This window comes from Giraffa tippelskirchi, chromosome 4 (genome assembly GCF_054371585.1).
Source record: "Giraffa tippelskirchi isolate mGirTip1 chromosome 4, T2T-mGirTip1v1.2.pri, whole genome shotgun sequence".
Taxonomy (NCBI): domain Eukaryota; kingdom Metazoa; phylum Chordata; class Mammalia; order Artiodactyla; family Giraffidae; genus Giraffa; species Giraffa tippelskirchi.
This window is the reverse complement of record NC_137278.1, coordinates 30,952,055-30,966,542: the sequence shown is the minus strand read 5'-3', so window position 1 is coordinate 30,966,542 and position 14,488 is coordinate 30,952,055. Positions and strand designations below refer to the sequence as shown.

Sequence of the window (14,488 nt, the reverse complement as noted above, 5' to 3'; positions counted from 1 at the left end):
GTAGTCTATTTAGCAGGCTTCCCTGGTAGCTCAGCTGGTAAAGAATCTGCCTGCAAGGCAGGAGACCCCGGTTCAACTCCTGGGTTGGGATGATCCCCTGGAGAAGGGATAGGCTACCCACTCCAGTCTTCCTGGGCCTCCCTGGTGGCTCAGTTGGTAAAGAATCCACCTGCAATGTGGGAGACCTGGGTTTGATCCCTGGGTTGGGAAGATTCCCCTGGAGGAGGGCATGGCAACCCATTCTAGTATTCTTGCCCATGGACAGAGGAGCCTGGCAGGTTACAGTCCAGTTCAGTTCAGTTCAGTCGCTCAGTCGTGTCCGACTCTTTGCAACCCCATGAACCACAGCACGCCAGGCCTCCCTGTCCATCACTAACTCCCTAAGTCCACCCAAACCCATGTCCATTGAGTCAGTGATGCCATCCAGCCATCTCATCCTCTGTCGTCACCTTCTCCTCCTGCCCTCAATCTTTCCCAGAATCAGGGTCTTTTCCAATGAGTCAGCTCTTTGCATCAGGTGGCCAAAGTATTGGAGTTTCAGCTTCAACATCAGTCCTTCCAATGAACACCCAGGACTGATCTCCTTTAGGATGGACTGGTTGGATCTCCTTGCAGTCCAAGGGACTCTCAAGAGTCTTCCCCAACACCACAGTTGAAAAGCATCAATTCTTCGGCGCTCAGCTTTCTTTATAGTCCAACTCTCACATCCATACAGGACCACTGGAAAAACCATAGCCTTGACTAGACAGACCTTTGTTGGCAAAGTAATGTCTCTGCTTTTTAATATGCTATCTAGGTTGGTCATAACTTACAGTCCATGGGGTCGCAAAGAGTCGGACATGACTGAGTGACTAAGCACACACACACACAATCTATATAGCATCAAATTCACCTATTGAATTGCATAAGTCAATGAGTTTTAGTAAAATTAGAGTTGTACAACCATCACCACCATCCAGCCTAGACATTTTTATCACATCTTAAATTTCCCTGTGCTTGTTTGTGGTGAATGCCCACACCCACCTCTAGCCTCAGGCAACTATTGATCTGCTTTCTGTCCCTACAGATTTGCCTTTCATTGGAAACCATTCATATACCTGAGGTCTTTTGTACCTGGCATCTTTCACTCAATATTAACGTTTCTGAGGTTCAATCATTCTGTGGCATCAATCAGTAGTTTGTTCCTTTTCATTCAGGATAGTGCCTATTAGCAGCCATTGATATAACTGTTGAAAATCAACTGACCATAAAAGTAAAGGTTTATAACTGGACTTTTTACTCTGTCATAGTAATCTATATGTTTCTTGTTGTTCAGTCACTAAGTCGTGTGCAGCTCTTTGTGACCCCATGGACTGCAGCACACCAGGCTTCCCTGTCCTTAACTAACTCCTGAAGTTTGCTCAAATTCATGTCCATTGAGTCGGTGATGTGATCTAACCATCTCATCCTCTGCAGCCCTCTTCTTCTTTTGATCTGTATGTCTATACTCGTTCTAATACTACACTGTCTTGATTGTTCTATCTTTATAATAACTTTTGAAACCGGTAGTCATCCAACTTCATTCTGAATTTGCAAAACTGTCTTGGCTACTTTAGGTCCTTTACATTTCTATATAAATTTTAGCAGAAGCTTGTCAGTTTCTCCAAAAAGCATGTTGATATTCAGATAAGGACAGTGTAATTATAAGATCAATTTAGAGCAAATTACTATCTTTTCAATTTTTTTCCTCTCTGATTTCACTATGTATAGTTTTCCATTGTTATATCTTCAAGTTCACTAACTTTTTCTTTTATAATGTCTAATCTGCTGCTTATCCTGTCCAATATATTTTTCATCTCACACACTGTAGTTTTTATCTCCAGAAGTTTGATTTTGGTTTTATTTATATGTTTCATACCTTTAGTTAACATGTTTAAGACTTCCTCTAGATTCATGAACATACAGAATGTATAATTTATAACTTTTAATTCTGTCACCTATGTAATTTCTGGGTTGGTTTTGATGACTGATTTTTCTTCTTGTTATTGGTTTTATTTTCCTGTATCTTTGCATGCCTGATAATTTAAAAAAAAAATCAGCTTCCAGGGTTTGTGAATTTTACCTTGTTAGGTGCTAGATTTTAAAAAATCCTTTAAACTTAAATTTTCGACCTTTGTCTGGGTCATGGGTAGGTTACATGGTAACAGTTTTAATTCTTTTGGGTACTGGGCCTAAAGCGACAAGAGAAAGGTTTAGTCTGGTGCTTATTTTGCCCTGCTACTGAGGTACAAACATTTCTGAGTATTTTACTTGACACTCATGAATATTGAGGTTTTCTATTCTGGTTGGTGGAAAGAGGAACCGGCTGTGTGTGAACTCTGAAGATGTTCCTTCAGTTCTTTTGGGGTGGTTTTCCCTGGCCTTGATTTGTGTACACACACACACAAACACTGATCAGTTCTCAACTTAAGACCTGAGCAGGACCTTCTGTACATCCCCGTGGTTCTCTCTCTTTGTGGCTCTCTTCTCTGTGGTACTATTTTACTCTAGCTGCCTTGGCTTTCCCAGACTGTAAGTGCCACTACCTCAACTATGGGAAACCACTGGCTTCTGCTGGATTCCCCCCCTTCCTACGGCACAGCCTGGACAATTTCTACAACTATTGTTCAATTTTTGGTTTGTTTCAGAGGGAAGACTAAATCTCGTCCCTATTATTCCATGACCAAAAGTGGAAGCTGACAACAATTTGAAAAAGAAAAATCAAGCTGCTTCTTTTGTTTTCTGTTACATTAGCACTTTGTGCTTTTTTCTTTTATTCCTGACCAAATATTTCATAGTTAAATACTACTGAGGTAGAGAAAGTTATAAAGGTGCAGAAAAAAGAATATCATAATGTGATTACCCATAATTTAGTATAATTCATTCAAATCTTCCTCTATGAAGTCTTGCATAACTTTGTGGACTGCTTCTTTCCCTTATCATTATACCATAAGTATGTTTCTACGCCCTTAAACGTCTCCTTGTAAACATAATTATAGGTTCCTGTATAATATTTTGTGTTCTGTCATTACTAATACAAAGACTTCTCTCTTTGTTTGGTTAATCTGTCCAGAGATGTAGTTACTTTATTCACTGTTGTTTTTTATAGGCTACAATTAAAAAAAAGTATTTTAAATTTTCTGTGAAAGTTTAGTCAACTTTAGACTTTCTGAATTTTTTCTTTCACTAAATGTTTAGCTACTTGTCTTCTTGGTAAAATTCATATAAATAAGGCTACATATTTTTTCCTTGATGCTTCTTCTCTATATAATTTAATCTCTGGTAAATAATTCTTGACTTAGAATATATAGAGAAATTATTCTTTTCATTTATGACTCTAGAGGGTGGGTTTTCCATACTCATCATCTTCATTTTTATATCGACTGTCTGATTAATTCTACATTTTAAATTTTAACTATTCTAGTTATGATCCTTAAAAAATATTTATCTGTTCCTAATGCATTTTTAATTTTATTTATGATAAAATAATTTCTTTCAGGAAATATATATATGTGAGGGGAGAGATGCTTAACATATTGTGAATATTATTCTGTGGGATCAAAGATAAACAATAAATAAGACTGCAAGTACATTAGCACGCTTTTTGACATTTTTTTTTTCTGGCCTCATTTCACATTCTAACTGCCCATGTTTTCCTTATCAGATGACCTAGTTTTAGTAGAAAAAAACAGTCCAGCGAATAATAAACTTGGAGGGGCAGAGTTCTGGTCCCAGTTCTGTTACTACACTGGACCTTGGATTTCTTGGACCAGACATCTTGTTCCTTCTAGTTTAAAAATTCTACAATTCTATCTTTGATTATGTTAAGTCTCCCTGCTGGAGCGTAAACAGCACCACAGCCATCTGGCAGCAGCAACTAGAATTAGGATTTATTTTTCCCTTGAAGGACTCATTGAGCATCTGCTTTCCCCACCGGACCACTGTGCTAAGCACCTGAGAAACCAAGATTTCCAAGGTCACACTTAGCTCACTCAAGGAAGTGTGAGCTGTTTAAAAAGAAAGGCAGCTGATAAACAAGTGGCTATAAGACAGGGTGGTGAATGCTTATGATTGGGAGTGTCAGGGAGGGTTTCCTAGAGGAGATACCTCTGAAGGGAGGGAGGAACAGGAGTGAGCCAGGTGAGGGAAGGATATTTTAGACAGAGGATACACAAAAGTTTAGAAGTAAGAGAGAGCAAGGTATGTATTCTTTCTTGAAACTTGAGAGGTTTGTTAAGGTGGAACATGGAGACATGCAGGGAAGGGGAAATGGAGCTGATGAGTTTGGCTCTCGTCAAGTTTGGGTCCTGGTGGAAAATTCAAGTATGTCTGTCCAGCAGGCAGCAGTACACATGAGCTGAGTGATTTGGTTTAGAGATAGTCACTGGCATAAAGAAGTCACTGAAGCCACAGGAGTAGATGAGGTCACTCAGGAGTGGGCGCAAGTAGCATGTTTACTATAGTTCACAGAAAAGGGAGCTCTGGATTGGCTCTAAAGAATACTAAAAAGTAAAACTAAAAAGTCTCTTCTTAAATTTCCCTCATATTTTCTTTGGATATTACCACAGTAGATAATAAATTTTAAATTTGTAATCCTGTTCTTATGCACTCATCCTTATGGCACAGTAGTCTGGAAAAATTTTCTGTTTTCAGAAATGAAAGAAAGCATGCTCTGTCATTATTATTACCTACATTCCTTCATTTACTTTGGGCCTATATTAAGGTGTGGGATTCCCTTGTGGCTCAGTTGTAAAGAACCTGCCTGTCAATGCAGGAGACATGGGTTTGTCCCTGGGTCAGGAAGATTCCCTGGAGAAGGAAATGGCAACCCATTCTTGCCTGGGAAATCCCATGGACAGAGGAGCCTGGCAGGCTACAATTCATGGGGTCGCAAAAGAGTCAGGCATGACTTAGCAACTAAACAACAATAAACATTAAGTTGAAAGATGCCAAGACAAAGGACTAAAGCAAAACTAATTTATTCATCCTTTGGTTTTACTATCATTGATTAACACAGGGGTCAGCAAACTTTTTCTACAAAGGGCTCAGATAGTAAAGATTTCCAGTTTTGCAGGTCATAACATTTCTGTAAGAACTACTTAACTCTAATGTGTGAAGTCAGCTACAGACAATATGTAAACTAATGAGCATGGCTGAGTTCCAATAAAACTTTATTTAGAAAAACATGTGGTGGTTTTTGTTTTTCTGTTTTTGGAGAAGGCTTGATTTGAAAGGGCTAAAATTTCTCCAGAACTTGAACTTGTACCAACATAAAACCTGGTCTTGAAGCTTTCTACCAGCTTGTAATCACCTTAGAGCAAGTTTACAACTTAGAGCAATAGAAAATATTTAAAATATTGCACCTTTAAATGTTTTTATGCTCTCCAGAAAAATAAAAAATTTTTTCTCTGTGCTTTTTTTTTTTTCCATGGGAGACCTGAAAGCTCTGCCATTTCATTTCAAAATGCAACTGGATGAAACTGTTACTCTCTCCACTGTACCAGCTTCTGGGGTTTGTTTGTAGTACAAATACTAACTTTATTTTTTTTTTTAATCTTATTTTGTGAAAAGCATTTTTTGTCAATCAAAAGTTAGACTGGAAGAAAAATCCAGGTACCAGATAGAGCACTTACAATGGGTAGTAACACATCTGGTTACACTGCCTGGAGAAGAAGGAAGTTCCACCCACTCATTATCTCGATCACTGTATTCTATATAGAATTTGCAAGAGATCAAAGACGCAACCCACAAGCCTGAGGGAAATCATGTCAGCTTCAAAGGAAAAGGGGTTTTGGATCACCACCTTTGCAGGTGGCTCTGTCAAGAAATAGGAGCAGGGGATTTCCCTGGTGGCCCAGCAGCTAAGACTCTGTACGCCCACTTCAGGGGGCCTGGGTTTGATCCCTGGTCAGGGAACTAGATCCTGCATGCTGTAACTAAGACCCAGTGCAGCCAAATAAATACTTTTTAAAAAAAGAAGCAGGAGCAGGATAGAAGTCCTCCTTTCTTGGCTTTCCAGAGATGAAGCATTAAAGAGCATAACTGAAAATTTACAGAACTACTGTTTTTTTTTTTAATTAGTTTATTTTTAATTGAAGTATAGTTGTATAATACTATATAAGTTTCAGGTGTACAACACAGGATTCACAATTTTAAAAGGTTATATATTTATAATCATGATAAAATATTGACTAAATTCCCTGTGATGTACAAGATATCCTTGTAGCTTATTTTATACATAGTAGCTTTTGCCTTGCCCCTAACTTGCCCCTTCCTCCTTCCCTCTCCCCACTGGTAACCACTAATGGTTTCTACATGTGTATCTGGTTTTGTCATTGTTGTTCTTATTATATTCACTAATTTGTTTTATTTTTTTAGATTCCATATGTAATTGATATATCACACAATATTTGTCTTTCTCTGTCTGACTTATTTCACTTAGCAAAATATCCTCCAAGTCCATCCATGTTGCAAATGGCAATGTTATATTTTTTATGGCCAAGTAGTATTCCACTGTATACATATACCATGTCCTCTTCATCTATTCATTTGTTGATGGACATTTAGGTTGTTTCAATATCCTGGCTATTGAAAATAAAGTTGCTATGAACATTGGAGTGTGTTTATCTTTTCAAATTAGTGTTTTCTTTTTTTCCAGATAATAAATACCCAGTAGTGGAACTGCTGGGTCACATGGTAGTTTTTAGTTTTTTGAAAAGTAAATACTTTATTTTTTAAAAAGAGAGTTTATTGGGGGAATTTATTAATGTTTGGCTTATCTGTAGTTATGTTTTCCACAATGAATGAAATAAATCTTCTGATTTAAAGCTCTACAATCAGTATCAAAAATGCTACTAAGAATCTATTTGCTGTTTTGGCTAAGTTGTCATTTTGGAAGAGCAGTGGGGAAACTACATAAGACTTAACTACATAAGACTTCTAATGCTGGAGGAAGTACTTCTGTAGGCTAGAATAAGACGAAAGAACCACGTCAAATTCTTTGCATAGAGAAATCAAAAGATAAAAGAAAAGAAAACAAAGACACAGGAAAATACAACTCTTCTGAAAGCCACTCCTGTTCAGATAGACCATCTTATAATTAAAATACAGATTTATAATCCTTTTATTGTCCACGCATATAGTGTAAGTGATATAAACCAGCCAAAGATGACTTCATTGTCTTGAGGACAAAGAAACTGATGTGGCTTAATTTTGATTAAAATGTCTTAGAGAATTCTGATGCTCTTTGACACGTATCTCCCCAGATACTTAATTTAACAGTCAAAAGAATTTCAGCACTTGTTGCCACCAGAATAAAAAGTCTAAATTGATTTGGCTGTCAAAGTTGATAAGCATATTGCCATGTGAAAAAATCTCTATATAGCTTCAACATTTTATTCAAGTCAAATAGCAGACTTCTCATTGAAACTCATTTTGAAGCAGGATGAAAATTTACTTTTTCTTTCATTTATAAAATAAACGGATTTATTTCAATTTTTTTTTTACAGAAACTTGCCATTAATTTAGCATCAAAGTTTCGTTAATCCTGGTAGATTAATCAAATGTGTTTTATTGACACTACTTATTAGAATCTCCAAGTGATAGAAAAATCAAAAAAGATAGCATAACTTAGGACAATGGAGTGCTTTTAAACTGTGGTGTTGGAGAAGACTCTTGAGAGTCCCTTGGACTGAAAGAAGAGCAAACCAGTCAATCCTAAAGGAAATCAATCCTGAATATTCATTGGAAGGACTGATTCTGAAGCTGAAACTCCAATACTTTGGCCACTGATGTGAAGAGCTGACTCATTTGAAAAGACCCTGATGCTGGGCAAGATTGAAGGCAGGAGGAGAAGGGGATGACAGAAGATGAGATGGTTAGATAGCATCTCCAACTCAATGGACATGAGTTTGAGTAGGCTCCGGGAGATGAAGGACAGGGAAGCCTGACGTGCTGCAGTCCATGGGTCGCAAAGAGTTGGACACGACTGAGTGACTGAACAACAACAGGACAAAGGAAATAGGAGAGAGACAGTGCTAATAAAAAATTAAAAAAAAGAACAAAGCTTTTGGAAGCCAAAAAGTTGCCTGATATTTCGGAGGAATAGCTTACAACCTAAGCAGCTAAGAGTGGAGACACCAATGAGAGGTCTGAGATAATCTGTGAAGACTGACAATCCCTATGTAAAACTATCAAAAACAAAATTCCAAGATAATAAAAAATCTGTATGCAAATTTTGAGCCTATGTATTTATACCTACTGTCTGACATGGACTTTCATTACATTCTTACAGGGATCCATGAGAGAAAGTAAGACAGTAAAAATGTGCTTTGCAGACAAAATGTTAAAAGTTTTAGTGTCAGACAGATCCTTAGCTATGGAAGAGAGAAGCCTCAAACCACTCAACCATTCGGTAGCAAGAGCTAAGCCTAGAGCTTGGATCTCCTGACCCCGGTGTCAATGCCTTGTGAGATCTCAGTACATCCAGGCCACGCCAGTGAAAGCCCCAATCTTAACCTCTAGGGCACCAGGGAACTCCCTCAGCATCTTTCCTCTTCAGCAAACTGCCTCAGTGTCAGTGAACTGAAAACACATGTGAAGAGAGAGACCTGAGTCTGATGTGGTACAGGCCTCCTTTCATATCCCTGGGGGACTGGTTCCAGGACCCTCATAGATACCAAAATCCACGGACACTCAAGTACCTTAGATAAAATGGGGAAATAGAACCCATGCTCATCCCTCCATAAATCATCTCTAGATCACTTTCGATACCTAATACAATGTAAATTAACTTATACGCAGAGTACAGCATGAGAAACACTGGGCTGGAAGAAACACAAGCTGGAATCAAGATTGCTGGGAGAAATATCAATAACCTCAGATATGCGGATGACACCACCCTTATGGCAGAAAGTGAAGAAGAACTAAGGAGCCTCTTGATGAAAGTGAAAGAGGAGAGTGAAAAAGTTGGCTTAAAGCTCAACGTTCAGGAAACTAAGATCATGGCATCTGGTCCCATCACTTCATGGGAAACAGATGGGGAAAGAATGGCTGACTTTATTTTTTTGGGCTCCAAAATCACTGCAGATGGTGACTGCAGCCATGAAATTAAAAGACGTTTACTCCTTGGAAGGAAGGTTATGGCCAACCTAGATAGCATATTTAAAAGCAGAGACATTACTTTGCCAACAAAAGTACGTCTAGTCAAGGCTATGGTTTTTCCAGTGGTCATGTATGGATGTGAGAGTTGGATGGTGAAGAAAGCTGAGCGCCAAAGAATTGATGCTTTTGAACTGTGGTGTTGGAGAAGACTCTTGAGAGTCCCTTGGACTGCAAGGAGATTCAATCAATCCATCCTAAAGGAGATCAGTCCTGGGTGTTCATTGGAAGGTCTGATGTTGAAGCTGAAACTCCAATACTTTGGCCACCTCATGCGAAGAGTTGACTCATTGGAAAAGACCCTAATGCTGGGTAGGATTGGGGGCAAGAGGAGAAGGGGACGACAGAGGATGAGACGGTTGGATGGCATCACTGACTTGATGGACATGGGTTTGGGTAAACTCCAAGAGTCGGTGATGGACAGGGAGGCCTGGCGTGCTGCAATTCATGGGGTCGCAAAGAGTCGGACACGACTGAGCGACTGAACTGAACTGACAATGTAAATGCTATGTAAATACGATGTAAATAGTTCCCAGGGTGCAGGGAATTCAAGTTTTGCTTTCAGGAGCTTGCTGGAATTTTTTTTTTGGTGGGAGTGGATATTTTCCACTGGGGTTGGTTGAATCCACAGATACAAAATCCGTGGCTACCGAGGGCCAACTGTACGTACAAAAACAACATAAAGGTGCAAATCCTCATACCTGATCCTGGGTACTGGAAGACGTTCTGCTGCATCTGAGCATTGATTCCAGTGCCAAACTGCCCGCCCATGTTTCCTGTCATGCCTCTGTTCACCATGCTGCTGCGGTTGGCCAAGGGCGCCTCGGGATTTGCTGCCAGTTGTGAAAAAGGGCTGGTAGAGGCAGGTGGGGTTCCTGGATTTGTACCATAGTTTGGTGGGTAGGGAAATTGCTGTGGAGCACCCTGAGGAAGACGGGGGTTCCCCATTTGAACTGGCAGTCCAGATGAGGGAGGGAGGTTGTTCCCAAAGCTTTGTTGCCTCATGAGCATGGCTCTTTGCTGCTGTATTAGCTGCCTCTGTCGGTGCTGTTGACTATACAACTCCCGCTGGCGCTGTGCCAACATCTGGGCATTCAGGGGTGGCTAAAAAAGAGAGAAAAAAAAAAATCTTCCCTTACTAATATTATTATGATTATCCCTTACCTTGGGAAGCTTACAGGATAAAGCCTACTAGCTTGGAGCAACAGAATATGCAGCAATTATCAGTGTACAAGGCAAATTAAAACAGAAAAGGAAGAAAACCTCTTAAATAACATCCACAGGAGAGAAAATGAATTAAGTACATTTTATAGATTAAAGTCAAACAGGACTGAGAAAAGTCAAAGAAAACATATATTGATTAGTACTATAATATAGGCCATGAAACCTGTTAAGAGAAACATGAAAACCATAAAGAAGAGAGAGAAAATGTGCTTGATGATTTCTATCTTATCTGCGTGCATTAGTCGCTCAGTCGTGTCTGACTCTTTGCGATCCCATGGACTGTAGCCCGCCAGGGTCCTCTGCCCATGGAATTCTCCGGGCAAGAGTACTAGAGTGGATTGCCATTCCCTTCTCCATAGGAACTTCCCAACCGAGGGATCGAACCCTGGTCTCCTGCATCAAGAGCAGATGCTTTACCATTTGAGCTACAGGAAGCCCCTTATCTTATCTGGCATTAGGTTATTAGAGGACTTCTTTTCATTTCCACAAAATTCACCACGTTTCTAGTATGGAGAATATTAGTTTTCTCTTTTCTCATGGAGATCATTTATTCCATTTTACTTAAATGAATAAAATGTGATTATAGGTGATTTCAATTCTCTTCATTATATTTTTATGTTTTTTCCAAATTATCTATAATGAATATACATTATCTTTACAATTAGGAAAACCTACAAATACCATTAGAAGAGGAAGAATAAGAACTCCAGGATCCAAGGCCAAACAAATGGTCACTTAAAAAGAAAATCATTAATTAGAAACAAAATAATACGCAGAAATAAATGAACCCTGGTATTTTATAGCATTGTTGCAGCATGAGACTGTTACAGGCATTAGAACAAGTGTTTTAATAGCTATAATATTATGAATGATGAAAGAAGTGGTAAAATTAGTTTGAAGTCTCCTTTTGGGCTAACTTGCAAAGCAACATGGCATGTCAACAAAGCCTTTCTCAGAAAATGTTCATTCAGGTCGAGGAGCTGATTAAAGCATACAGCTTCATAAAAATGAAACTTGCCAACCAGAAGTAGCCCAATATGGAAGAAACTGACAGATGACTTCTCAACAGAAGTTGTCTTTATGTGGATTCCAACAGTGGGGTCTTGTTTCGTTATAACCAATTTCCCCCTGCATGAACTAACCACTGAGACTTTTAAGGCAGAGAAACCCAAGTCTGGATGCATGGAGATGCCAATATCTGCTGCTTAACAGGAGCTTCTATCAATATTTATCCTTTTGGTTAGTATTTGCCCTCAATTGCACTAGGTCCATTTTATGGAGAAAAGTTTGTCTGAATCCTTTCTAAAATACCTCATCTCCCCAATTTTTGCGTTTTTGGTTGGGAAATTAAAAAAAAAAAACAAGTGGTTGAGGGAATTCCCTGGCAGTCCAGTGGCTGGGACTAAGTGTTTTCACTACTGTGGGCCCAAGTTCAATCCTTGGAGAACTAAGATCCCACAAGCCACATGGTGTGGCCAAAAAAAAAAAAGTGGTTGAAGCAAAAATATTAAAGTATGTGCAGAAGTAAGGAGGGAAGACTTTATCACACTTAGAAGGCTACCTGGTTCTTTTCATGTTTAGTTTCAATGGCTATGAGCTCACACACAGGATTGTTAAAACAAAAATCGGAAAATGCTGTTGCTCAGACTGAACAAGAGAACACGAGGCAGTTCAGATAACTAAGCAATGTGACTGGGTTTTGATCAGGTTTCAGGTACTGTGCACACAGTTTCATATCCTTGGCTTCTTATTACTGATGCTATTCAGGACAGCAGTAAGAGTTTTCTACTTAGTCACCTGATATCTAATAGCAAATGACAACAATAACAATAAAACGAAACAAAGAACCCTCAGCTTTAGATCAAATGTCAGTAGTGGGTATCACAAGCTGATTATAAATTCATTCTAAAAGAAAGCTACAGTACAAACATCATTAAGAGATCAGTTCACAGACCATTTAAAAAACACTCTAAGAAACACAACTTGGGTTAGAGAAGTATTAACAATGCCTGGTTTTCTCACATTACCTGAGGTGTAATTTGCTGCTGCATGCCTGATCTCATATTGATGCCAACAGGAGCGTTTGCTGCAAATTGGTTCAAGATAGCTTGCCGATTTTGGTGTATCAACTAGAGAAAAATATAACAATGAGATAAACTTCTACACACAAACATATAGCATGGCCCTTTAGAGTAACATAAACTTTTTATTGATAATTAAGAGGTTTTAGTACTGCAAGTTTAGTAAGATTATTTCCCACGTTTATTTGCCAAAAGGTGGCAATTCCTGACATTTATCAAATACTTTCTGCCTACAGAACTCGAAATATGGCAGAGCATTTAAAAGTAAAATACATACACAACAAAAATATATATACAAGTACATACATGTATGTACATGCACATATGCCTATATGCATATATTACAGGTGTATGTATTCTATTTTTATGCTCTGCCATATTTAGTGTTCTACAGTATTTATACACACATATATATGCACACAAACATGTTTATCATGCTTTCTTTTTGTAATTTTTAAAACTCTTTATCTTGTATTGGGGTATAGTCAATTTTGGGGGGGCTCCAAAATCACTGCAGATGGTGATTGCAGCCATGAAATTAAAAGACACTTGCTCCTTGGAAGAAAAGCTATGACTAACCTAGACAGCATATTAAAAAGCAGAGACATTACTTTACCAACAAAGGTCCACCTAGTCAAAACTATGGTTTTTCCAGTAGTCAAGTATGGATCTGAGAGCTGGACTTATAAAGAAAGCTGAGTGCCGAAGAATTGATGCTTTTGAAGTGTGGTGTTGGAGAAGACTCTTGAGAGTTCCTTGGACTGCAAGGAGATCCAACCAGTCCATCCTAAAGGAAATCAGTCCTGAACATTCATTGGAAGGACTGATGCTGAAGCTGAAACTCCAACACTTTGGCCACCTGATGTGAAGAACCAACTCACTGGAAAAGACCCTGATGCTGGGAAAGATTGAAGGCGGGAGAAGGGGACAACAGAGGATGAGATGGTTGGATGGCATCACTGACACAATGGACATGAGTTTGAGCAGGCTTCAGGAGTTGGTGATGGACAAGAAGGCCTGGCGTGCTGCAGTCCATGGGGTCGCAAAGAGTCGGACATGACTGAGTGACTGAACTGAACTGATAGTCAATTAACAATGCTGTGATAGTTTTACGTGAATAGTAAAGGGATTCAGCCATACCTATATATTCCCCAAACTCCCCTCACATCCAGGCTGCCACATAACAAGTCCCATGTGCTATACAGTAGGTCCTTGTTGGTTATTTATTTTACATCATGCTTTTAAAAACTCATTAATATTTAGTTATTTCAGACACATGCAATAATGGAGAAAAAAGAAACATTAGCCTTGGTCTTAAAGGGTTGTGAGTAAAAAAGTACATATACATAGGGAACACTCTCTAAAGGTCTGGAAGATAAACGGAAAAGTTGAGGTACTTCTGACTTGGAGGGTACCTGTCTGATGGGCACATATTTGGGAAAAATCCAGTGTGATTTCATTAGCTGGAGAGAATTATGTAAGAAACAAATGGTCTGAGAAAATGGACTATTTATTTAACTAGAAGAAGTAATTATACTTTAGACCAGCATTTCCCAAATTGGTGTTCTAAAGAACATTGTTCTGCAGGATATTAATAGATGTGCCAGGAAAATAGCATGCTGTGCTGTATTAAGCATTGGAAATAATGGGTTACACAAGGTGAAACAGATTTCTTTAGTGTAGTAATTCTATGAGTCTTCAATTGGCTAAAGCACATTGTGGAGCTCCAAGAAGGGGATAAACTATGCAATTCATTTACTGTGAACCTTTTTTTTCTGACATATAGCCATTTATTATTATTTCCTAGAACAATCTTCTATGGCACACTAGTTTGAAAGATGCTGTCTATATCAGGCTCAGGATTCCATATTAGAGGTATGCCTTAACTTTAGCAGGCAACAAAATAAGCATCCTTAGAAAGGGTATTTCCTGATAAACAATCTACTGCTTCAAGGATTACTTGCTCAATAATTTGACAAGAATAAACTGGTTAGGGAGATAATAGT

General features: G+C 38.7%; 1 protein-coding gene across 50 annotated transcripts in view; it reads right to left on the bottom strand.

Annotated features, from left to right (window-relative positions):
- The window catches only part of NCOA1 (nuclear receptor coactivator 1), a 220,887-nt gene that overhangs the window by 17,732 nt on the left and 188,667 nt on the right, over positions 1-14,488 (bottom strand). For all 50 annotated transcript variants that reach the window (XM_081592675.1, XM_081592695.1, XM_081592710.1 and 47 more), the window contains 2 exons: positions 12,429-12,530; positions 9,879-10,281 (listed from right to left, as the gene is read on the bottom strand). In XM_081592675.1, coding sequence (XP_081448801.1) covers positions 9,879-10,281; positions 12,429-12,530 — 505 coding nt within the window. The remainder of the gene's footprint in view (positions 1-9,878; positions 10,282-12,428; positions 12,531-14,488) is intronic.